Consider the following 22,743-nt stretch of genomic DNA (forward strand, 5'->3'; position numbering starts at 1 on the left):
AGATCCATCAGGAAAGGGCTGTAATGGGGCTGTTGGGCCCCGGGTCACCCCCTGGACCCAACACTGAGGCCAATAAGTATGTACGTGGGAGGCGTGGGGGTGACAAGCGGTCCCCAAAGCCCCAGGGAGCCAGGGTTGTCCTGGTGAGCCTCCCAGGTGAGGGCAGCATGCCGACCTGTGTCCGACCTGTGCCCCAGCATTATCAGTTAAGGCACTTGTGGCTTGTTGTGTCCTGCCGAAGGAAGGCTTGAGTCTCTGGGGGACCCTCTCCACACCCCTGGGGACCCCCGTCTCAGCAGAGCACAGCTACTTCTTCCTCCGGGGGGTCCGTGCCCCGCCACTGCAGCTGTCGGGGGCTGAGGCGGCCAGTTCGCCAGCAGCTCCTGGCTCCTTCCTGGGGGCTGTTCTCTGCTTCTCCTCCCTGCTAGGTGGTGGGGGGTAAGAGGCCAGCAGGGCCTGCACCACCCTGATGGTGCCCACGGCCACAAGGAGCCCCCAGAGCAGGGTGGGGGCCTCCAGGGGAGAGAGCTGGGTCCGCACCCAGTGCAGGACCCGGGGCAGGGAGCTGCTGGCTCTGTGGGGTCGCGGTGGGCTCCTGTCCTGTGGGGAAGGCACAGTGAGGATGCGGCAAGGTGGAGAGTCACCCCTGAGCCTCCCCAGCCAGCTGACCCCTCCTACCTGAAGCCCAAACTGTGTGAGCAGTGTCTCCAGCGTGAGGTCCCCCAAGGTCACGGTGGGAAAGAACTGCTCCACCCACTGGCGGCGCCACCATTGGCTGTGGTGGGACGGTGGTCAGTGTGAGCTGGCAGCCCCAGCCCAGCTCCCACCAGCGTCTGCCCCGTACCCCCACTCACCCCTGCTCTCCAGGCTGCGAGAACCAGTACTTGTAGCGCTGGGCCCGGATGTAGGTGGGCGGCTGCTTGTGGAAGGGGTACCTTGTGAGGTCGCCCTGTAGCAGGCGGATCACTGCGGGACACAACAGAGAGCAGGGCTCAGCTCCCCTTGCCACCTCGGAGCCCTGCTCCCGACTGGCCATCTTCCTGTCTATTCCGCTTCCCATTCCTGCCCCACCCCACATGTGAGACACCCCTACCTAGCCCTGCCCACTCTCCATCCAGCCCTGCCCCCACCTGCCCTCCCCTCCACCCCAGCCCCATCCCCTCATCCATCCTTCTCTCCCCTGCCATCTGCCCTCTTCCCCTCCGCCTCACCTGGCTCCTGGCCCTGCAGCAGTCGGAGAACCAGGCCAGTGAACCAGGGGCTCTGTGTGTGTTGCCCCAGTGCTGCAAACCACATCTGCCAGTCGAGGCGTGGCTGGTGGGGCACTACAACAGGCGGTGGCCGGCTCACATTCCCGGGCTTATACATGAACTCAATCTCCTGCCACAAACAAGGGGCTGAGGTCAGAGACTGGCTGGGCCCGTGCCTATCTGGCCACCCACCGTGGAGCCCACAGGAGGGGCTCACCGTCCAGTGGTGCCCATCATAGCTGCCTTCCAGCACCACCTCGGGCCGCCCACCCAGACCGGTCATCCGGCGGAAGAGGCCATAGGAGTTGGCCAGCTGCAGGTGCTCCACGGCGCCAAAGAGGCGATGGGCCCCGGTCCAGAGGCGCCCGTGGGTGTCTGGCTCCATGTAGGAGTAGGGTACCTGGAGGCAGGTGCGCAGGGGCTCAGTACAGCCCAGAGCACCACAGTGCAGCCCAGCTGCCCCCCACCTTCCACCCCCAGCGACCCACCAGGCTGATAGTGAATAAGGCCACCGTGGCTGCGCCAAAGACGGACAGCTGGACCGCAGACCAGAGCCTCCACAGCCACCCGCGCACTTGTGTCCACCTGGGGGAACCGAAGGGAGTCAGTCCTGTGGGCATACTGCTGTCATCTCCACTCTCACCCATGGCCCTTGTACCTCCAGAGAGCAGCCAGCAGCTCCCAGGCCAGGGAGGCCCCTCCCAGCCACATGGTGGGCAGGGTCACTGCCTTCAGCCACTGGGAGAACTGGTGGAAGGTGAAGTCTGCGGGAAGGGGGACAGGTGTGAAGACAGGTGTAGCCTGAACAGCCCGCTCTCCCGCCCCGGCCAGTGCTCACTGGTTCTGGAGCGGACAGCACGCTGTTCCCAGTCCACCTCCAGGCTGAAGTAGAAGGCGGTGCCGTAAGCCAGAAGCCCATAGACGGCCAGCTCCAGCAGCAGGGCCAGTGCAGGCAGGAGGGCCTTGGGCCAGGCTGTGGGGAGGGCAGTCACAGTTACCGCGAATGGGGTGGGGGCTGGCAGCTGGGGGCTGTGGTGGAGCTAGAGCAGGGCCCTGGGGGTAAGGGGCGGGCACTCACAGGCAGGCATCTTCTTGCTGCGGTCACGACCCCGCTCAACACCCAGGTGCTTGTCGTCTAGCAGGGAGGTGCAAAGTACCAGGGTGAGCAGGTTGAAGAAGTTGTAGTTGCCCGTGATAATGATCAGGACTTGTAGCAGGACCTGGGAAGTGGATCTGTGATCAGAGCTTCCAAGGGCCACCCTTGGAGACTTCTGGAGTCTGCTGGGTCATCACACATTCCCTGACCACCTCTGTCTCGGTCTTCACGGTAGACGGGATGTCCTGTTGCGGCTTGGGAGCTCACTCTTCCTCACTCTCTGCAGGTCATTTCTGCCTCATCTACTCTCTGTCATTGCTTGCCCCTTCGACAGATCCCATGACCTGAGCACACGACGTGTGGCCTTTCCTCCCTTTCCCCACTCCCGCCAACCTGGAGGCCAGCATACGGCCATGTGGCTGCAGCCCCTCCACCGTAGGCCGACACATGTATACTCCCTGTCTTTGCAATTGCTGCTGCCCCCCTGCTCGGGGATGCTGAGGAAGCCCCAGCCCTACCTGGATCCCCAGTACCAAGCTCCACCCACCTGGGAGTAGAAGGCTGCCAAACGCAGGCGGTGGATCGGGGAGAAGAATAGAGGGGGCACCGCGATCTCGATGAGGAAGGTGGCGGCCACACTGAGCCTGTGCAGCCAGGCAGGCAGGTGGTGAGCAAACCAGGCAGCGGGCGTGGGCAGGCACTGCGTCTCGTAGTGGTAGGTGAGGGCTGCAGGGTGGGGGGGCAGGCGGTCAGGGCTGGCTAGAGCTCCCAGACTGCCCCAGATCCAGGCCAGTAGCCTCACCGGTGAGCCCCCACCACGCGGGGCAGCGGCTGGTCAACTTGACCACACCCGAGGCGAACATGAGTCGGAACAGCAGCCAGCGTACCAGCCAGAAAGGGAGGTCTTCGTGGGGCAGGGCTCCCGGCGGCCCACCCTGGGGGGCCTGCTTGTGGAGGCGCGGCTGCCTCAGTGGGGCCACTAGCACAGCCAGGAAGCCAGTCTCCAGCAGCAAAGAATCCCTATGGGAGAGGGAAGAGTACAAAGGGCCCCCCTCACCATGGCCGGGGCCCTCAGAGGAGCCACCTGCAGGGCGAGACACTCCCACCCAGCTCTCCTGCAGCCTGAGGCAGAGCCACTTACCACTGGAAATAGAGGAACACCTGGCCCACCTGCAGGGAGAGGGGCTGTCAGGGGGCAAAGGGGTGTGCCTGGGCCCAGGGCAGGGCAGAGATGTGGGGAGGGATACAGAGGCTGGCCCCACTTGCCTGGCAGGCCGACAGGTAGGCAGCCCAGAGCAGCAGGTAGGTGAGGCGGTGGCGCAGCGGGCGCAGCACCAGTGCGCCCAGGGCCAGCAGTGTGCCCAGCAGGCTGAGCAGCTCCAGGCCCTGTGCAGTGTCCAGCCCCAGCCTCGGGGCCTCCCACAGCAGCGTCGGTGTCTCCCACAGCTGCTGCCAGCGACCCTTGCCCTGCGGACGCAACATCCTCCGAGCAGGCAGGATGCCCTGGGCACCATATAGGCCTGTGGGAGGGCAGGCTCGTCAGGGCCGGGACACTGCCCTGGAAGGCTAAACCCCCCAGGTGAGGGCCTCCAGACGCCCCCACGCAGGGACTGCAGATTCCACCCTTCCTTGGGGCCCCAGAGCCCCTAGCTCTGACTCCCTGGGTCTGAATGTCCCATCCATCAAAGCCCTCCCTCCTGCCTGCGTAGCACGTCTAGGCGGAACTTTCTCCCACCCCGTCAGGTTCGGCCTCCCGGCCCAAGTCAGGACCCAGAACCCAGTGGTAAATGCACCATGGCTCACACGTCTACATTCACCATCCCCGTGGCCCGCAAGACACGAACCGCCGCCCCCTACCCCATGCACCGAGATCGGGACCTCACTCCCGTCCCTCGTTCCCCAGACAGCGGAGCATCGGGCAGGGCGAGAAGCAGACATAGGGCCCCGAGCGCGGATCGCGGGGTGTCCTGCCCTCGGCACCCTCACCTGGGATCTGCATGTAGAGGGAAGCAAAGGCGAACATGAAAACGGCGGCCACGCCCTGGAGGAAGAGCTGCCGCGCAAACCTGGAGCCCGCCATGTCCGCTACGCAGCCCGCTGGAGAACAGCCCGCCGGCCCGCCAGGCCCCGCCCCGATCCGCCAGGCCCCACCCCGATCTTCCAGGCCCCGCCCCTATTCGCCAAGCCCCGCCCCTAGACGTCAGTGCCGCTCTGCCCCGCCCCAGCACGCCGGCGGCAACTGCTGGCCGGGACCTTCTGCGGGCTCCGCCCCGCCCCGACGCCTGCCCCGCCTCCCGTGCGCGCCGCAGCTCTTCCGGTGCGCTCGCGTCTGACGCCTCCAGGCTTCGCTCCTTGCTGGGCTTCGTCTGTGTGTACGTCATCGCTGTGCGCGCGCCGACGCGCTACGTATTTTCCTGGGCGGGAACAGCAAAATGGCGCCAGAACTAATGGCGGGCTGAGGACACTGGAACTCCTGGGAAGCCGGGCCTGCGGTCCCGGCCCGCCCCCGCCGTGCGCCGGGCCCCTCCTGGACATGGAGGACGTGGAGGCGCGCTTTGCCCATCTCCTGCAGCCCATCCGCGACCTCACCAAGAACTGGGAGGTGGACGTGGCAGCCCAGCTGGGCGAGTATCTGGAGGAGGTAAGGCCGGCGGGGGAGCGGCGCGAGGCGAGCGCCGCCGCCTCCTCGTCCCGGGCCACTTCAGCGCTCTGGGTCGCCGTCCTCACGTTCCTTCCCATTTCCTTCTCCCGGCGCCATCACTGCATCCTGAAACCGTCTGCTTGTGAAATTGGCCTGGAGTGTTCGTTGCAGGTCGCTGCCCATCAAGGAGCCGTGAACACCGACTTAGTGGGTTGTGAGCGGCGTTTTTCTCCGACGAACTAGAGCAGGCTAGGAAGCACTGGAGTCGTTTCTTATCACTGTGCATCCATTTGTGCTTGTGTGTGTGAGAGAAGGAGAGGTCTCGGTCCATCTGGGTCGCTGCTTGCAGGGACTTGTAGTGTATTTTCAAGCCACCTAGCAGCCACTGCCACGATGCTTCGGTCAGCACCAGTCGTTCTTCGTGTCTGACAACCGCCTCCATTCAGGAGCTGCCGGCTCCACTGTGCCCTCCTGTCACTGCCAGTTGGGCTTCCTCTGCCCTCAACTGGTCGTTTCTCCTTCAGCGGTGACCTCCACTGTCTCAAACCCAGGGGCACTACAGGTGTCTTGCTGGATCAGCAGCCGAGGTGGGGGTGACCACTCCCCCATTTGGGACAGCGTCATCCCTTGGGGTCCTTGGCAGGACCTTCTGGTTTTCTGCGGTGTCATTGGCTGCTTTTCTGTTCTGTTGACTATGAGTGTTGAGTTCCTCGGGGCAGGAGCCTAGCCTCGGAGAGTCTTGTTTACATGCGTGGTAAACATCCATAACATCCAGTAACATCTGGAAGGTCAAAACTCCCAGGTTTGTATCTGCACCCAGATCTGTCTTCTAAATCTACTTTTGTGTTTCCAACGGGTTGCACGATGTTCCACTGAGGTGTCACATAGCCATTTAAAACACAACACTTTCTAGTCCTGCTCACACGTCAGTCGTTGATTTCAGTTCCAGCAGCTGTTAAAGGAGAAAGGTGAGAGGTGCTGTGGTGACGCCCCCCACCCGTTCATCCGTGGGTGAACCGCCAGAGTCTCTTGCCTTCACCTCCTCTCCATTGTCAACTGCTCCAGGCCACGAGCATCTCTGAATCAATGTGAAAGCCTCCCAGCTGATCCCTGCCTCTGCTTCTGGCCCCTGCAATTCACGTTCCATCCAGCTGCGAATGGGGCTTTTAAAGAATTTAAATTGGCCACACCACTTTGCTGCTTAAAGCCCATCCGGGGCTTCCTACTGCCCTTGAAATAAAACCCAAGCTCCTCCCTTGGGTGCCGGGCCCTTCTGGGTCTGGCCCTGCCACCTTTTTAGCCCCATGTCAGGCCATCCTCTGCCTTGTTCTTTTGTACCATTTGGCCTGACACCCCCAGCTTGTTCCTGCCTGAGAGTCTTCATACTTTGTGCTCGCTGACGCCCATGTTCTATGCCAGGCCTCCACTGCAGCACCAGCTGACCCGTCTGATCACATCCTGTCTGCCAGAGCAGCCTAGGCATTTTAGAGCACTTCCTCTGATCTGCTGTCTAACTCTGGTTCTTTAGCTCTGTACCTGTCCTGGGCCTGAGTTCTGTGAGGGCAGGGGCCATGTCCGTGCTGTCTTCTCTCTGCCCTGTTGCATGCCTGGCACACAGTAGGATTGGAATACACGTTTGTTGAGTGAACACTGATCCAGTGATTGACCTGCTCTATCCATCATTCAGTCAGCTAAGGAGTACGGAGGACTGAGTCCGGTAGAGCTACTGTGGACTCAGGTTTCTGGGTGAGCAGGTTCGTGCTGACACCTGGTACATCCTCCTCCTGCCTCGGGTTTCAGGGCTTCCAACCCTGTCCCTGAAGCCCTGATCACCTACCTCTAGTTTGGTCATTTTCCACCTCTTCCCTTCCACGTAGCTGTCAGTATTCATTGTGACATAGCACACTGCTCTCCTGTGTCGTTCCTTTAGTTCGTCAGGGTTGTTGAGTGTCTGCCTTTGTTAAACTCTGACGAAGCAGCAGAACACAGACCAGTGACACCTCCTGCTCTCACAAGCTCCTCCGCGTGGGGCAGCTGGGCCTACAGATGTGACCATGCGGCTCACAGCCAACATCACGTGTTCAGTGCTTGCTTGTGCTCTGGGTGTATAAACTCATTTAATCCTCATGAGACCCCTCTCAGTGTAGGTGGTTCTGCCCCTTCTGATGGATGAGGAGAAGGTGGCCTGACTAGGTCTGTGTGGCTGTGTGCCCGGGAGGATAGACAGGTGTGTGCTGCGTGGCACTGTTTAGGATTTTGGGTTTTCTGTTAGGGTTCCGAGGGAGCGATGGGGTCCACCTTAGGACAAGTGCTGGCTGGAGGGTAGAGCGTAGGTGAGGGAAGTAGGGCAGAGGAGCCCTGTTGGGTGTGGTGGTCCAGGCCAGAGGGGGAGCTGGCTGAGTGAGGTCAGGGTGTCACCTGGAGGGACCAGGTGCCAACAGGAGGTGAGGAGGGAAGGGTTTCTGGGCAGGTGGTTTGAGTGGGAGTTTACTTAGACATCAGTGTGACTTGCTCAGTGTGGTTTCCATTAAGACATCCATGTGGACCTCTGAAGGGGACTAGACATGTGGGTTTGGCTCAGAAGGGAGGTCCAAACTGGAGCTGTGTGTGGGAGTCGTTAGAAGCTAGGCAGGTGGCATAGGTGTCCCTTCACGTTCCCTGCCTGGGGCCCGATGCTGTGCTCCCCACAGTGGTGCTTCTCTGTCCTTATCCACACTGACTGACACACTCCTTTTCTCTTTCTTTGGGGTGCTGTGTTTGAATTGTAGTGGTCTTCTTTCTCAGCTGACTCTGCGTGGTGGCCACTCTTCCTGCCAGGCCATCACGCTCATCTGCCTGGCAAGTCTGTCTGTTTTGCGGGCTGAGCTCTGATATTAGCACTTCACTTGTTCATCACATGTGACTGAACATCAGTGTCAGGCTCCCGACCTGAGGCTGGCATCCCTTTAAAGCAGTTACTGGCCCAGTGAGGGGATGACAAGTGTCAATGGCTCAGGTGCCTGACACTACCCTGATGGAGTGGGAGTAGCCCAGGGGGCCCCCAGAGCCAGATCTGCATCAGCTGGAGTATGTGAGGGGCTTGTAGAAATGTTCACATAGGAGTGGAGCCTGTGGCACTGGTGTCTGGGGGATGGCTGTGGGAGGCTGTCCCACAGCAAAGTGAGGGCCAAAAGGCTTGAGAAATACCAAGGGGCCTTCAAAGTGTCACTCAGTGGGAAGAGCACAGTGGAGGGCTGATTTTGGAGAAAGTGATCAGGCCTGGAGACAGAGGGTCAGGGAGCCATTTGGGGCAGAGAGAGAGAGACAGAAAGAGAGAGAGAGAGAGAGAGTGAGTGTGTGTGTGTGTGTGTGTGGCAGGGGGATGGACCTAGAGGTGCGGTCTGGGAATCGCCAGCACAAGGCTGGCCACCTGGCACTTGGGGCATGGCATGGATGAATCCACAGGTGAGCAGCTGGGAGGACAGGAGGGCCAAGGCTGGCCCTGGATGCTGAAGTCCCAGGGGTGGGCAGAGGAGTGAGGCCTTGCAGAAGGCCAGAGTGGTCAAGGGGGAAGGAAGAGAACTTACCTGAAGTGTCTCCTGGGTTCTCTGCTCACCAGTTTTGTCTCTGCCTCCCCCTGGCCAGGTTTCCCTTCTCCCAGGGAGGGGGTCTGTATGCAGGAGACTGTTGGGGTGGAACTCAGGGTGCTTTGTTGATCACTCTCCTGGACCTAAGGATTGTGGGTGACTCTGGGAGCCTCCCTTCAAAAATGCTAGGTTCCAGAGATTACAGGAGATCACCAAGAAATCCCCATCCCCCAAAAAAGGTGAACCCACAGTGGAGTCAGAGTTGTCAGCTCAGGGGAGAGGTGGGCTGCTCTGGGCAACTGGCAGCACCTGAACCTACCGAATGGGCTACCGAAGGGGTGAGGGGGCTGTTAGGGAAGGAAGGGGAGCTGTGAGGGGGAAGAGGGGGTTGCCAAGGGGCAAGGGGAAGAGGCCAGGAAGGGGAGGGGCTGCCCGGGGGAGGGGGAGCAGAGCTGGGGGGGAGCCCGCCTGAGACCACAGCAAGCTGGGCCCCGCCCACCTGTCATGGTATCTTGCAGCTGGACCAGATCTGCATTTCTTTTGATGAAGGCAAGACCACCATGAACTTCATCGAGGCGGCATTGCTGATCCAGGGCTCTGCCTGTGTCTACAGTAAGAAGGTGGGCCCGTGCTGGGGTGTACGGCTGGCCCCCAGCACTTCAGCCTGAACTGCCAGGGCCTTGTAGCACCAGAGAGCAAGCCTAGGTTGCCGGTGTTTGTGTGGTTCTGCTGGAGGTGGCCTCTGTGGGTTTTGGCTGTCACCCTGCAGTCCTGTCCTTGGTGTCTCCAAGGCCCCTGCCCCCCTCCCCCAGCTCAGTGGGACCTGCAGTCCCAGGGCCGGCAGAGAATCAGGGTGCTGAGGCCTAGGGTGAGGGGAGAGGAGGACTAGCAGGAGTGCCTACAGACCGCAGGCTCCTGGTGGGAGGAGCAAGGAAGGTGGGGGTATGCCCACTGGAGGAACCATGACTGGACTGTTGTTATGTGCCGTCGAGTTGTACCCGACTCGTAGTGACCCCTCCTTGGGTTTCCGAGGCAGTATCACTACGGAAGTAGATTGCCCCGTCTTCCTTCTGAGGAGTGGCTGGTGGGTTTGAACCGCCAGCTTTCTGATTAGCAGTCAAGGACTAGCCTGTGCCTTTCGTTGGCCTCTTTGGCTGTGGTGCGGGGGTGGCGGGGAGGCTGGCAGCAGTCATCAAATGGAGACATGTTTAATTTGAGACACGGGACTTGTGCCCCGGGTTTTGGAGATGAGGCTGGTCCTGGTGCAGGAGACCCTGGAACTAGTGCTGGGCTGCTGGAGGGCCGCCCTTCTCTGTCCTCACGCACCCTCTGGTGGCAGGTGGAGTACCTCTACTCACTGGTCTACCAGGCCCTCGATTTCATCTCTGGCAAAAAGTGAGTACTGAGGGTGGTGCTGGAGGCGGAGCTGGGGAGGCCCCAAGCCTGCCCCAACACCCACACGATGACCCTCTCTCCCAGGAGGGCCAAGCAGCCCTGCTCGGTACAAGAGGATGGGACCACTGGGGATGCTGGCTCCAGGCCCCTGCGGGAGCCAGAGGATGAGGTGAGGCATCTTGTGGGTGGCCCTGCCTGGGTGGTGTGGCTCCGCCTCTGGCCGTGCCCACCAATTGGGTTTCCGTAGTTTGTGTCCCTGGACGAGCTGCCTGATGACCGGGCCTGTGTGGACCTGAAGAATGACCAGCCTTCCAGCGTGAGCAGGACTCTCCTAGGGCGTCTCGCTGCTGGTGGGGGGGTGCTGGGTGGTGTGCTTGCCCTGGGTGGCTCCCCAGAGCCTTGGGGACACATGGCTCACCCCACCCCTGGCCCTGTGCAGGAAGTGGTCATTGTGCCCCTGACGCCTCTGGCCCTGGTGGCCCCGGACGAGGTGGAGAAGAACAGGCACCCCCTGTACAGGTACAGGCTGGGTCGGGCGGCCGGGAGGGCGGCCTGGGAAGGTCCCTACAGCAGGTGTGTTTCTGCCAGTGCAGCTGTCACGGGGAGGTCCTGGCTAGCCGGAAGGATTTTAGGATGAACACGTGCACCCCCCACCCCAGTGGAGCCTTCATGCTGGAACCCATGGGCATGTGCCCCCGGGAGACGCTGCAGCAGACCCAGAAGGGTGAGGGACTCTAATGTCGGGTTCCCCCTGCCCACCTTCCCCGGGGAGGGCTTTGCTCCAGGCTGTCCCTCCCAGACTCCTGCTGCACTTTGGATGGGTTGTTGGGCCCTGTGCCTTGTCCTCCCTGAATATGCAGCCATGCGGCGGCTCCTGACTTGGTCTCTGTGGGAGAGGATGGGCTGACACTGTCCTACACCATCTCTGCAGACACGGGGAGGGCTGAGGAGCAGCCAATGGAGGTGTCTGTGTGTGGGAATCCTGCTCCTGTCCCCAGCTTTTCCCCGGAGCCAGGTGAGAGTGCCTCAGTGGGGCGGGCCAGCATGATGAATCAGGGCCTGTACCCACTGCTCCTGCCCCCTACAACTGAAAGAAGAACAAACGCTGACCAAGAAACAGCCCAGTGCGGGAGGGGTGTGAGGAGCAGAGCCCATAAAACAGCCATGGGCTCTGGGGCTGAGCGTGGTCCCTCCTGGTGTCGGGTACTGGCCCTCTGCCCTGCCCTGCCCTGCCCTGCCCTGCCCTAAGAGCACCCCAACTCTCCCTAGGAGCAGCTCCCTCTCCACAGCTGGGTCTTCTGGCTCCTTGGGGCCAATGGTTGGTTTTTTAACTGTCATTAAGGTGAAGATGTACAGAGCAAATTCACTTTCCATACAGCAGTTCACATACACATTGTCTCAATGCATTGACTACAATTCACCACAATGCAACGGCTCCCCTCCCACTTCCTCCCGATAGTTCTTTTCCTTGTGTCCATCCCTCCATGCACTCCTGCCCCCTGAGCTGTCTCCCTGTGCATACACAGGCCTTCTTTCTCCCATGACTGTTCTAAGGAGTAGTCTATCTACTTCAGGTACATGTTCACCTCATATGCCTGTCTTTTGTTTGGCTGGACGCCACAGGTGTGGGTTTAATTCCAGACCTGAAGGGCAGCTAGGGGCCATAGTCTCAGTGGTTCCACCAGGCTCTTTCAGACCAGCAAACCTGGTCCCCTTTGGGGCCAATGGTTTTGTGCTCCTGTCCTGCACTCCAGAAGGCCCGGTGCCCGGAGGTGAGGAGGATGAGGAGGTGGATAATGCAGAGGTGGCAGCAGAGCTCCCTGAGGCCATGGTCCCCGAGGTCCCTCCGGAGCCAAGCCCACAACAGGTAGGTCCCCAGTGAGGCTTGAGAGCCCAAGTGAGTGTGCCCCTAGACAGGAGAGGTTGGGTGGAGCTGTCCTGAGGTCACACTTGGGGGAGGTGGGGGGGCATCACTGTGGCGGGTGCTCCCTGCTCCCTGGCTCCTCATCTGCAGGGCCTAGGGGACCCTACCCAGAAGCCCTGTCTCCTCCTTTGGCCCAGACATGCCCCGCAGCAGCCCTTACCCTCCTGGCATACGGTATCTGCTGCCCTTGGAGGGTGGAGGGCGTTCTCCGGTCGAAGCCTTGCTCCCCTGGGCTCGGGCTAGCCCAAAGGGGGCAGGCCTGTGCCTCCCCCACCCCCAGGGGCGAACGCTAGAGCCCCACCTGAGAGCCCTGTGCTTTGCTACCGACAACTGCAGCATAGAGAGCTGCAACGTGGACAGTTGCTGATTGGGGTTGGTAACTTCATTGTTTTTTTCTTATTATTCTAAAGTTCTCCGCTACTGCTGGTTTATAAGGAGACTTTGTAGTTTCTGAGGTTTCTTGTTTGGTGTTTGGCACTTTAGTCCTTGAACTGTTTGGCATTCCTGCCTCAGAACAGAGCTGCTGGGTGCTGGTAGGCCAGGGGCTCGGGGCCTGGGTGGAGGAGTGAGGGGCTTGTGGGTGTCTCTACAGAGTGCCGACCCTCCCCAGAGGTACATGCTACGCCAGCGTGAGGAGGCCCCTGTGCCCCTGTCCCAGCTGAAGGTGCGTGAGGACCCAACCTCCCCTTACTTGCCCGTCACCGTGCCCACCTGGATGGCCTCTCCCCGCCGTTGGCCAGTCTTTCAACCCCTCAGGTCCTTGGCACTTGTCTTCTGTCCTGGATCAGAGCCCCCTCTTGCACAGCTCTGGGTACCCTCCACCCCAGCGTCTCTCCCCTGGATTGGAGCCCTCTGTCATACAGCTCTGGGATACCCTCCACCCCAGGGTCTCTTCCCTGGATCAGAGCCCCCTCTTGCATGGCTCTGGGATACCCTCCACCCCAGCGTCTCTTCCCTGGATCAGAGCCCCCTCTTGCATGGCTCTGGGGTACCCTCCACCCCAGCCTCTCTCCCCTGGATTGGAGCCCCCTCTCACATGACTCTGGGGTGTCCACTACCCCAGCATCTCTTCCCTGGATCAGAGCCCTCTGTTGTATATCTCTGGGGTACCCTCCACCCCAATGTCTGATTATGCTGTTTTCTCAGATGGCCCTGGACCCCTGGCAGAGCCTGGACCCCTTTGACTCCCTGGATTCTAAGCCCTTCAAGAAAGGTAACAGGTGGGAGTGGCTGGTTTCACAGTGGGGCAAGCTCACATTCCAGCCACTGTCTTCCCTTGCTTGGAGTGAGGAGTGTGTGATCTTAGGTCACCTCCTAGGGTTGCTAAGGCCTGCAGTTGGGCTTCGGGACAGAATCCCTGTCCACCCCCAGGTAGGCCCTTCTCTGTGCCCCCCTGTGTGGAGGAGGCTCCAGGACAGAAGCGCAAAAGGAAGCGTGCCACCAAGCTGCAGGACTTCCACCAGTGGTACCTGGCCGCTTGTAAGTGATGCTGGGGGCCGGGAGGCTGAGGGGCTATCACCGAGGGGAGGGAGGTAGTGGGATCTCGGCTGGGGTCCTGCTGACAACACTCTCCCAGATGCTGACCACACTGACAGCAGGAGACCACGGCGGAAGGGCCCATCCTTTGCAGGTGAGGCTGGGGACCACTGGGTGGGCAGTCTGGGGGGGTGACGGCTGTCCCATCTGCTTCCTGTCTGGCTGGGGGGCCAGGGTAGGCCTGGAGGACACCCCCTCTGCCCAGGCCTCTGTCTGCAGACATGGAAGTCCTATACTGGAGGCACGTGAGGGAGCAGCTGGAGACCCTGCGGAAGCTACAGAGGAGGGAGGTGTGTGCTAAGCCCCCACAGCCCATGTCCAGTGGGCCCTGGGCAGGAGGTGGTGGTGCCCTTCACAGACACCCCTCTGGACAGGTGGCCGAGCAGTGGCTGCCAAGGGCTGAGGAGGAGCTGTGGTCCGAGGAGGAGCAGCTGGAAGACTCCTTGGAGCACCTGGGGCCTGCAGGTGGGGCTTGCCTGGCCATGGGGTGGGGCTTGGGGGCCTGGGCTGGGCTGCCTGCTTACAGTTCTCCTATCTGCCAGATGACTTCCTGGAACCTGAAGACTATTTGGAGCCTGAGGGGACAAGGCCTGGGGATGCTGATGACCTAGGTAGGTCTGGGAGCAGGCAGCTGGTCTGGTGGGTGATGAGGGGCTCTGGTGCTCATCCCAGCTCACAGCCGCCCCCTCTCCCAGACGCAGAGGCCAGGCCGCGGCCCTTGAGCTACGAGGAGCTGGTTCAGAGAAACGTGGTAGGCTTGGGTTGGGGCTGGTGGGGGTAGGTGTCCACAGCCTCACGCAGAACGCCACAGCTTGTCTGTTCCCCCAGGAACTCTTCATAGCCACCTCCCAGAAGTTTGTCAAAGAGACAGAACTAAGCCAGCGCATCCGAGACTGGGAGGATACTATCCAGCCCCTGCTCCAGGAGCAGGTGAGTGGGGACCAGGGGCAGCGGGGAGCCTGTCCCCCCAGGCAGTTTCCAGTGGAGGCCTGCAGCCTCCTGCCCGGCCACCTGGGGGCACCCTGCCTGCCAACAGCCCAGCGAGGCCACTTTCCCTGGTGCAGGAGCAGCACGTGCCCTTTGACATCCACACTTATGGGGACCAGGTGGTCTCCCGCTTCAGCCAGCTCAACGAGTGGTGTCCCTTTGCTAAGCTGGTGGCCGGCCAGCCCGCCTTCGAGGTGTGTCGCTCCATGCTGGCCTCCCTGCAGCTGGTGAGTGGCCTGCGGGTGGGGGTGGGGGTGAGGCTGGGGGTGGTGTCTCAGCATCCTGGCTGATGACTTCTCCCCTCAGGCCAACGACTATACCGTGGAGATCACACAGCAACCAGGGCTAGAGGCGGCTGTGGACACCATGTCTCTGAGGCTGCTTACGCACCAGCGAGCCCACAAGCGCTTCCAGACCTACACAGCCCCCTCCATGGCCCAGCCCTGACCAGGCTCAGATGGGGCAGGTGGGGCTGCCAGGCCTTTGCCCCACACGTGCTGGGACACGGCACATCTGCTTCTTGGCTGGTCCAGCCTAATAAAGTGGCACTGCCAACCCACCTACCCACCAACCAACTTTAAAACTGTTACGTGCAGAGGCAAGGGCTCCCCAGCCCGGCACCCCTACAGATGACCAGGTTGGGGCCCTTCCTGCCCCGGCTCTGCCAGCTGCTGTGCTGCAGAACATACACACACTCAGCACCACACCCGCTCAGCTCTCTGGCTCCTGTTTAATGATACCTGGGCACCACAGCTCAGTCCAGCACACTGCGGAAAGCAGCCATGTGGCGCTGCACACTCTCCACGATCTGCGCGGCCGACCTGCCCCGGCTGTAGTAGTCTGTGAAGAGGCCATCTGGATTGAGCAAGTAGATGGTGGTGGAGTGGTCCACGATGTAGTCCTGGTCCTCGTCCTTGGGGCCAGCACTGTAGTACACACGGTAGCTACGACTGACTTGGGCCACCTGCTCAGTGGAGCCGGTCAGACCCAGCAGCCGTGGGTGGAAGTCCTGCACATAGCGGGCCATGGCCGCCACGTTGTCCCTCTCAGGGTCCACGGTGACAAAGACAGGTTGCACGGGGGGCAGGTTGGGCTGGGCCTCCAGCTGCTGTACCACGTGCACCAGCTTCTCCAGCTCATCAGGGCAGATGTCAGGGCAGTGGGTGAAGCCAAAGTACATCAAGACCCACTGGCCTCGGAAGTCAGCTTTGCAGCGGGTTTGGCCCTGGTGGTCCAGCAGGCTGAAGTCGCCCTGGCCCACGGCTGCCTGGCGCAGGGCCTCTGTCCGTCGTTCCTGTTGCCTCCGCTCCTTCTCTGCCCGAGCAGCCAGCCAGGCAGCGCTGAGCCCTGCCCCAAACAGGGCTGTGACCAGCAGCCTCGTGCGAAACCCAGGGCCCTGGGGCCAGCCTTGTCTTCCAGTTCCTGTAGGACCCTGTCCTGACAAAAGGCGGGGCCTCAGATAGAGGGCCTGGGCTCCAGGGGCCAACAGCTTGAGCTGGGAGAGCCCCTGCCAAGCCTTGGGCACCTTAGCCGGCTGCAGCATGGACCTAACACACCTGTGAAAGACCAAAGGTGTCAGGAGCCAGAAGGAAGGGGACCTCCTGGGCCATACACCCTCAAGCTTAGTCCCTAAGACTGCCCCGGAGCTTGCCTGCTGAAACCTCTGCATCTGAGCAGCTCTAACCTCAGGGCTTCACCCAGCCTCCTTGTACTCGGTCCCTGCCCCATGTCCCTGATGCTTTCCTGTGCGGGTCTTGCCTTACCCCCCTGCTCCTGAAACTCAACTTCCTAGGGCTCTCGGCGCACTCATCTATCTGTAATAAACCCATTTATTTGAAAGAAGCGGATGAGTCTCTGGCTTGCAACCTTCAGAGACTAACCACGCCCTGTGCCCTTGGTGCTGCCTGGCAGCACCCCCGCCCCACCTGCTCGAGTACAGGTGTGCCCAGCGTGCACGGTCCAGTCCCTCCAGGGACGCGTCCTGGCAGACACGTGACGAGGTTTCCTGCACTGGCAACAAAACCCACCCTCTTCCCATCCAGGTTTCCGAAAGCACGAGTGTCTGTGCCCGGCGCCCTTCCTGCGGCATCCTCTCCCTTCCACAGCAGCCTGCTGTCCTGCGGGCGTCTCGCCGCTGCCGGCTCGCCGTGCCCAGAACCAAGCTTTCGGCCTCACCAGGCCGGAGACCCGCCCGTGGGCACCTCACTGGTAAAGCGGACTCGGGGTCACACGAAGCAAGAGCTGGGCTTCGGGACGCAGGGCTCCGACACGGCCCAGGCTCCACCCCTGCAGCCCTCCCCTCGGGTCCTGTCTCAAGGCTGGCGCCGGACGACCGGCCAGGGCAGGGGACTGGGGCGCACTCACCGACGCGCACAGGCCCGCACTCCCGCCTCTTCTCCGGCACCCGCGCGCAGACCTTCCGGCAGGAAGGGGTTGTCGGCAGCAGGTCGTGGCCGGGTATCAGAAGACACGGTGGCTGGAAGATAGCTCCGCGCCGTCTCCTCGCCAACCCAGGAGTTTTCCACGCTCCTCGGCGGGGGTCGCGGGACTCGGCAGTCGCCACGTTCGACGCCAAAGCGCATGCGTGTAAGGCGGCGCGCACGCGCAGCAGCCTGTAGGCGTTGCGATTGCCCAGACGCACCATTGCGCATGCGTAAAATGTCGCGCGCTGCCTGAAGCCGCACGCCGCCGTAGGTCACGTGCCTGGTAAGCCTGTCGCCCCACGTAGAGCACCCGGCGACGACTCTGACTAGGTCCTCACCAGGCTTTAATTGCCGCAGCTCCCCAGGCGCGCGCGCACGCGGAACGCGCTACGTGGCGGCTAACTGCACGCACGCCCCCTGCAGGCCGCAGGCGGCTGAGCGCCGGTCCATCCGGTTGCCAGCGGGTCCCTGCGGGCGGGCGAAGGTTGCCAGCGGGAGGACAAGAGGTTGGGGGGGAGCTCCCCGCGGCGCAGTGTCTGGCTCACGCCCCCCAGCAGCTGGGCGCCCGCGTGGGCCTGGAGGGGCTTCTCCTCACGGTTTCGTCCGGCCCCGAGTTCGCGTGGTACGACCGCCAGCGGCGGTCCCCTGCTGAGCTCCACCATGCTGGGGGAGAGGGCGCTGGCCCGACCGGGACGAGGCGACGGAGCCGGGCTTGGAGAGGGGAGAGGGGCGGGGAGGGTTGGCGTCCCCGGGGCTTCCCTGGCCAGGATGGGCTCTGGGAGGGATGGACGGGGTCCCCGGGCCGCTCTCGCGCTCACCATCGGCACCCGTGCCCAGCTCTTCTTGCAGCAGCTGCTGGCGCCACGCGGGGTCCCGGAGCACAGGGCTTGGTCTCCTCTTGAAGAGGCTTGGGCCGAGCCTTCACTCAGTACTGCGGCCCCTGGGGCGGAGCCCTCGACCTGGGCTTGCACGCGTCGGCTGAGCCAGAAGGTGGCAGTGCGGGGTGGGGGTTGGGGGGCTTTGGCCCATGCGGCTCAAACCTTAGGCCTTGTGGCTCACCGAGCCAGGTGACCAGGTTCCACAGGTCTGGGGTCCTCCGTGCTGTCCAAGCAAACCAGCTTATCCTCTACCTCCGCAGCGTGGCCCATGCTGCGGCCCAAGGGGGTGTCGGTGGAGCTCAGGGCTTCTGCGACCTGAAGCCCTCTGCCCGCCCCCGCCTTTACCTGCACAGACTAGGGTTGTTGTTGGTGGTGTTATGTGCCGTCGAGTCGGACCCGAATCATAGCGACCCCTCCTTGGGTTGCTAAGGCAGTATCACTACGGAAGTAGATTGCCCAACCTTCCTTCTGGGGAGTGGCTGGCAGGTTTGAACCGCCAGCCTTCTGGTTAGCAGTTAAGTGCCTTAGGCACTCCCAACTAGGAGCTCTAGGGTTAGAGTGGATTCTACGTGGCAGGGGTCCCCAACCTCTGGACAGTGTATGCTCCAGCAGCAGGCTGCCCCTTCTGGCCCTTCAGAAGCTGAGGGGCTGGGGAAGGCTGAAGGGGAGATACCTCAAGCTGTGTGCTGACCTGGCTGGGGTCCTGGTGGAGGTGGCTGGAGAAAGTCATAGAGGATACAGGGGGGTAAGGCCTGGGTCAGGCATGTCTACAAGTGCACAGGGGCACAAGGAGCCAGAGGAAATGGTGGAGGGGGGTGACCAGGCTCCACGGCACAGGCATGAACTGTATGGTGGGCCTACTCCACAGAGTCCAGAAGACACATGAGAACCCCACAGAATGATCACAAATATGGGGCCCCACTACACACACAGGACCCCCCCCCAAGGTGAAGCCACACCACAGGCTCCTAGGCACAGGTGCTCACCAGCACTATTACCAGCTCCCAGGCCTGGGCCTCACTGGGGAAGACCACATCTTCCACCAGAACCATCAGTCTGTCCACAGCCTTCTTACTGAGAATGGAGGCTCCCTTCTGGGAGGGGGTCATTGCCCCCCAGATGTGGGGGTGCTGACCCTGTGGTCCAGTCAGTCATGAGAGGGGCCCTGGGCATTGGGGGTCCCCACCTGCTTGGGGTGCACTCAAGGTCATCCTCCATGAGAGGAGAGGGTCAGACATCTTGTGATCCCTGGTGGGGTGGGGGTTGAAGCACATTTGGAGGTCAGAGGTCAGGGCAGTGGTGATGTGCAGGCAACTAACCCCAGGGGTTGAGTATAGGTCACCTGGTTTGGGGAGGCAGGCTCAAGTCACGTTACCTGTGATGAAGAGGCCCTGACTGGAGGTTAGAGGTCAGATCTGTAATGTGCAGGAGGCTGACCCCAGGGTCTGAGGTCAGTTCACCTGTGACAAGGGGCAATTTGTCTACAGTGACAGTTCTGTTCCTAGGTGTGTAAAGGATCCTATCTGCAGGAGCCAGCTCTTCATTCTGGTCCACAGTACAGTAGATCACTTGCTCCAGGAACTGTCACATATGGTCAGGCACCTCCCACATCAGGGCTCCTGGTGACCCCAGTGACCTCTGATGAATGATTCCATCTCTGACCCTGATCAACCATCCATCAGCAGCCTTGCCATATGTCCAAAAACCATGACTAGTGACCATCAGGGACCCATGGATGATTATGACCAGTCCTCATCAATGACTCTGTTTTCTGACCCATCTGCAGTCCTGATCAGAGTCCCATGGCCATGATGATTGATCACTGGCCCCTCAAGGATTCTGAACAATTCTGCACTGATGCCTTGACCAAAGCCCAATGACCAGCAATGGCCCGTGAATAACTTGGGTGACGATCCTCATCAGTGGCCCTTCAGTCATTCCAAGGAAGGTCTCCATCCTTAGCCCCAATCAGTGACTGTCTGTGTCCCCACCCCTGTTCTGGGCTCTGGGTGAGTGAATCCAGTAGTCCCTGTGTGTCCCAGAGTGTGTCCATTGATCGTTGGCACCTGGTGGGCAGGGCTGCTGAGCACACCCACACAGTGCCCCACCTGTAGCATGTCCTACACGGTCCTCACTCCCCTGGTTAGGAATCCCACTGGAGTCAGGAAGCAATGAATGATTAAGCACTTGTGGTGGGTAGCCAGGGGATGGCAGATAGTCATGGCTGGGGGGGAGGGGTCAGTGAGGCAGGAGGTGGGTACCTGTCCTTGGGAACCCAAGTTGGCGACTGAGGACAGTCCTGCCCTTGTGAAGTGCCATCCTGTCCCAGGTAAGGAGGGCAAGGAGGGGGGGACTTGGTCCTGTCCTATGGGGTCTAATGGGCATGGACTGGGCAAGGAAGCCAGGTTCTGCCCTGGGTACTAGAGGCAGGGAGAAGCCTTGTCCTGCCCTTGGGGGCTCTGGCTGGCTGCCTGGGGTAAGAGGCTTTGGTCTGGGGAGGTGGTGGCTTCTAACCTTGCAGTCAAAGGTGTCCAGGGCAGGCGCTAGGACCGCGCTGACCTTGTCACACACGCCCCCTGTGGAAAGTTCGTTCATGAGCTGCCTGACCAGGCCTATGGCCACCCCAGCCACTGCAGGGACTTGGCCAGGGCTCAGGTCAGCGCTGCGGACCTTCAGGTCCCTGCTGTGCTCGGAGAACCATGCATGGTTTCCGGGTGTAGGGTAAGGGGTGGGCAGTAGGAGCAGGAGGCCTCGGGTTCTTACAAAGCTCAGGTGATCCTGGGGTCAGTGACCGTGGTGGGGTGCTGTGGAATTCCCAGGGCGGGCAGTCTCTGCCGATCTCAGATCAGGAGTCATGGGCAAGGTCAGGTCAGGTTTCCTCGCCCTCCCCACGCACGGATCTGCACGCGTTGCACGCTCGCGTCCACTACAGCGCGCGCGCCCCTTGGCTCAGGCGGGGTCCCCAGCAAGGCTCTCGTCTTCCGGCGGCAAAGCCCGCCCAGGACGCCGACGGCGCGGGCGCGCACAGAGAGGCGGACACGCGTCTGCGCGGGACGCTTTAAGGGAACGTTTGTGGGGTTGTTGCGGACCGGCGGGTCAGTCATCCACGTGGGTCACCAGCGGAGCTAGGTAGTCCGAATGCCGGATCCCGAAGCTCCAGCCCTGGGGCTTCCGGTGCTGCGGGCGGGAGAGGCCGGTGAACGAGAGGACCGGCTTCTCGTGCCCCGCACCTAAGACCCTAGGCCCCGGCCCGAAGCCTCAGCTCCCGGCCCTGTCCTTCGACCCTGGAGTCTAGGCCACCTTGTCCACGTTGTAGGCCGCGGGCCCGGGCTTCAGGCTGTTGTCTTCGGGGAGTGAGGTCCGCGCCAGCATCGTGAACTGGGGGGCTCGGGTCTTGTAGACCCCGGGGCTCACCACATGGTAGGCGCAGGGGCCCGGGCTCTGCGGGAAGGCAAGAGCGCAAGCGGTCCAGCTTCGGTTCCGCACTGACCACTAAGCCTGCCCATGGCCTCCGGCCCCTGTGGTGGGCCCTCGCCCACCTTGCTGAGGTCCTCGAAGAAGGCGCCCACCGCGCTCCGGCCGTGGATGGAGTAAGTCGGGGCAGAGGCTTTGTAGATGGCGCGGGAACCCAAGAGCGAGGGCACCGTGTAGGTCCCGGGGCCTGGGGCGGAGCGACCAGACGTGGCTGCCTGGGACCAGGCCCCAGGCCCCGGCTCTCCCATCCGGTCCGAGGGCGGGCCCACTGAGGGTGCAGCACTGCCGGGTAGGGTGAAGCGGGGCACCCCACGCGGCTGGGAGCGTCCTTTCCGGCCTCACCTGGGGTCTGCTGCTCCGCTTGGACGCCCCAGTTTCGGGCCGCGATGGTGTGCCGAGGCGCGCTGGGGTACGCCACGTTCGCTGCTCGCTCCGGGAAGTACCTGCCTGCAGGGCGGACCAAGGGTGTGGGCCAGAACCGCGTGGAAGGCCTGGTAGGGACCGGGGCTGGGGTCCTGGGACTAGGGAGACTCGGACTCCCGATTCCTCAAAGCCCTGTGGGAGTCGGGGTTCTGGGTTTGTAGACTGTGGATATGGGGGTTCCGAATCTGGGGTGTTCGGGTCCCCGAGGCGGGCTCGGGGTTCAGGTGGGGTTCCCAGGGGATCTGACCGGGTCCGGGAGTGAGGAAGAGCGCAGCGTCGCGCGGGCGGCCGGAGATGGAGTACGAGGGGGAGCCGTCGGGGCCGCGCACGGTCATGCGGGCTGGTACCAGGTGGCCGGGCCCTGGGCTGCACACCTGCAGCTGCGTGGGGAGGCGCGCGCCGAAGGTATAGGCCGGGGCGCGGGGCCGGGACGGGTCGTGGAGGATGTAGCCTGCGGGAGCGTCCCGGCGTCACCCCCTCCGGGCACAGACCCTGCCCCGGTCCCGGGACTCAGCCTCTCCGCCCATCCCGGGGCTGCGTCCCGGCTCCGCCTTCCTGAGAGTGCCACAGGTGTAGACCCGGTCCCGGGCACAGGCGCTTCCCCGGCCCGCTATCTCCGAGCCGCGGGCTACATGGACCTCTCCCGGGTCCCGGGACACAGCCTCTCCGCCCATCCCGGGGCTTTGTCCCGGCTCCAACTTCCGGTCCCCGGCACAGGCGCTCCCCCGGGCCGCAGCCTCGGAGCCCCGGGCTGCATGGACCTCTCCCCGGCCCCACACAGATACCCCGGTGTCCCCACGCCCGGGTACCGGTGTTAGGCGGCAGCTTGTACTTGGGCCCCGGCCCTCTGGACTGCGCTGCGATGGGGCCGCGGGGTCGGTGTGGCCGCCAAGAGCCGACCCAGACGTCCGAGCCCATAGCGCGATTGGCGCGTGCGGCCGGCGGCACCTGTGGACACAGGGGTGGCAGCCCCGGCTCTTCACCCCGAATTTACGGGAAATTCACCGCCCCCCAGTCCCTTCTCACTCAGCTGGACTCCGGAGGCGGGGCCCACCCGGTATCCCAGGCGCCACGAAAACAAACAGCAGCTTTCCCGGTGTCGGGAGGGGGGGGGCGTGGGGCGGGGACAGAGCTGCAAGGCCACCTCCAG

At 62.3% G+C, this 22,743-nt stretch overlaps 4 protein-coding genes across 4 annotated transcripts; 1 reads left to right on the top strand and 3 right to left on the bottom strand.

Moving 5' to 3' along the window:
- Positions 1–306: 306 nt before the first annotated feature.
- LMF2 (lipase maturation factor 2) lies at positions 307–4,426 on the bottom strand. The gene is made up of 14 exons (XM_007954753.1): positions 4,333–4,426; positions 3,613–3,866; positions 3,488–3,516; positions 3,149–3,366; positions 2,894–3,072; positions 2,329–2,470; positions 2,089–2,223; positions 1,909–2,014; positions 1,739–1,835; positions 1,468–1,650; positions 1,212–1,380; positions 855–966; positions 679–775; positions 307–600 (listed from the first exon to the last, which is right to left on the bottom strand). The coding sequence occupies exons 1-14, from the start codon at positions 4,424–4,426 to the stop codon at positions 307–309; spliced, it is 2,109 nt and encodes a 702-aa protein (XP_007952944.1).
- Positions 4,427–4,879: 453 nt separating this feature from the next.
- On the top strand, positions 4,880–14,842 carry NCAPH2 (non-SMC condensin II complex subunit H2). The gene is made up of 20 exons (XM_042782795.1): positions 4,880–4,987; positions 9,072–9,173; positions 9,893–9,948; positions 10,033–10,117; positions 10,196–10,264; positions 10,388–10,467; positions 10,542–10,672; positions 10,880–10,963; positions 11,703–11,815; positions 12,465–12,536; positions 13,019–13,085; positions 13,244–13,351; positions 13,449–13,502; positions 13,628–13,698; positions 13,783–13,873; positions 13,951–14,019; positions 14,104–14,159; positions 14,237–14,338; positions 14,473–14,622; positions 14,702–14,842. The coding sequence occupies exons 1-20, from the start codon at positions 4,880–4,882 to the stop codon at positions 14,840–14,842; spliced, it is 1,809 nt and encodes a 602-aa protein (XP_042638729.1).
- Positions 14,843–15,149: 307 nt separating this feature from the next.
- LOC103209005 (protein SCO2 homolog, mitochondrial) lies at positions 15,150–15,938 on the bottom strand. Its single transcript, XM_007954768.1, has one exon. It carries the CDS (start codon positions 15,936–15,938, stop codon positions 15,150–15,152), a length of 789 nt encoding a protein of 262 aa, XP_007952959.1.
- A 4,854-nt stretch (positions 15,939–20,792) lies between these two features.
- Positions 20,793–22,511, bottom strand: ODF3B (outer dense fiber of sperm tails 3B). Its single transcript, XM_042782797.1, has 6 exons — positions 22,403–22,511; positions 21,841–22,044; positions 21,513–21,617; positions 21,236–21,357; positions 20,997–21,137; positions 20,793–20,873 (listed from the first exon to the last, which is right to left on the bottom strand). The coding sequence occupies exons 1-6, from the start codon at positions 22,509–22,511 to the stop codon at positions 20,793–20,795; spliced, it is 762 nt and encodes a 253-aa protein (XP_042638731.1).
- Positions 22,512–22,743: the final 232 nt, after the last annotated feature.

The sequence above is a fragment of the Orycteropus afer genome, unplaced genomic scaffold (assembly GCF_000298275.1).
Source record: "Orycteropus afer afer isolate SDZICR_OR568_19922 unplaced genomic scaffold, OryAfe1.0 scaffold00471, whole genome shotgun sequence".
NCBI classification, from domain to species: domain Eukaryota; kingdom Metazoa; phylum Chordata; class Mammalia; order Tubulidentata; family Orycteropodidae; genus Orycteropus; species Orycteropus afer.

Coding starts and splice junctions, on each gene's coding strand:
- NCAPH2 (XM_042782795.1), top strand. CDS start 4,880: ATGGAGGACGTGGAGGCGCGCTTTGCCCATCTCCTGCAGCCCATCCGC. Junction 10,673..10,879: donor GCTGCAGCAGACCCAGAAGG/GTGAGGGACTCT, acceptor CCATCTCTGCAG/ACACGGGGAGGGCTGAGGAG. Junction 11,816..12,464: donor CGGAGCCAAGCCCACAACAG/GTAGGTCCCCAG, acceptor GTGTCTCTACAG/AGTGCCGACCCTCCCCAGAG.
- LOC103209005 (XM_007954768.1), bottom strand. CDS start 15,938: ATGCTGCAGCCGGCTAAGGTGCCCAAGGCTTGGCAGGGGCTCTCCCAG.
- LMF2 (XM_007954753.1), bottom strand. CDS start 4,426: ATGGCGGGCTCCAGGTTTGCGCGGCAGCTCTTCCTCCAGGGCGTGGCC. Junction 1,381..1,467: donor ATGATGGGCACCACTGGACG/GTGAGCCCCTCC, acceptor TGTTTGTGGCAG/GAGATTGAGTTCATGTATAA. Junction 967..1,211: donor GCTGCAGGGCCAGGAGCCAG/GTGAGGCGGAGG, acceptor TGTGTCCCGCAG/TGATCCGCCTGCTACAGGGC.
- ODF3B (XM_042782797.1), bottom strand. CDS start 22,511: ATGGGCTCGGACGTCTGGGTCGGCTCTTGGCGGCCACACCGACCCCGC. Junction 21,358..21,512: donor AGCGGAGCAGCAGACCCCAG/GTGAGGCCGGAA, acceptor GCTCCGCCCCAG/GCCCCGGGACCTACACGGTG. Junction 21,138..21,235: donor TCTTCGAGGACCTCAGCAAG/GTGGGCGAGGGC, acceptor GCCTTCCCGCAG/AGCCCGGGCCCCTGCGCCTA.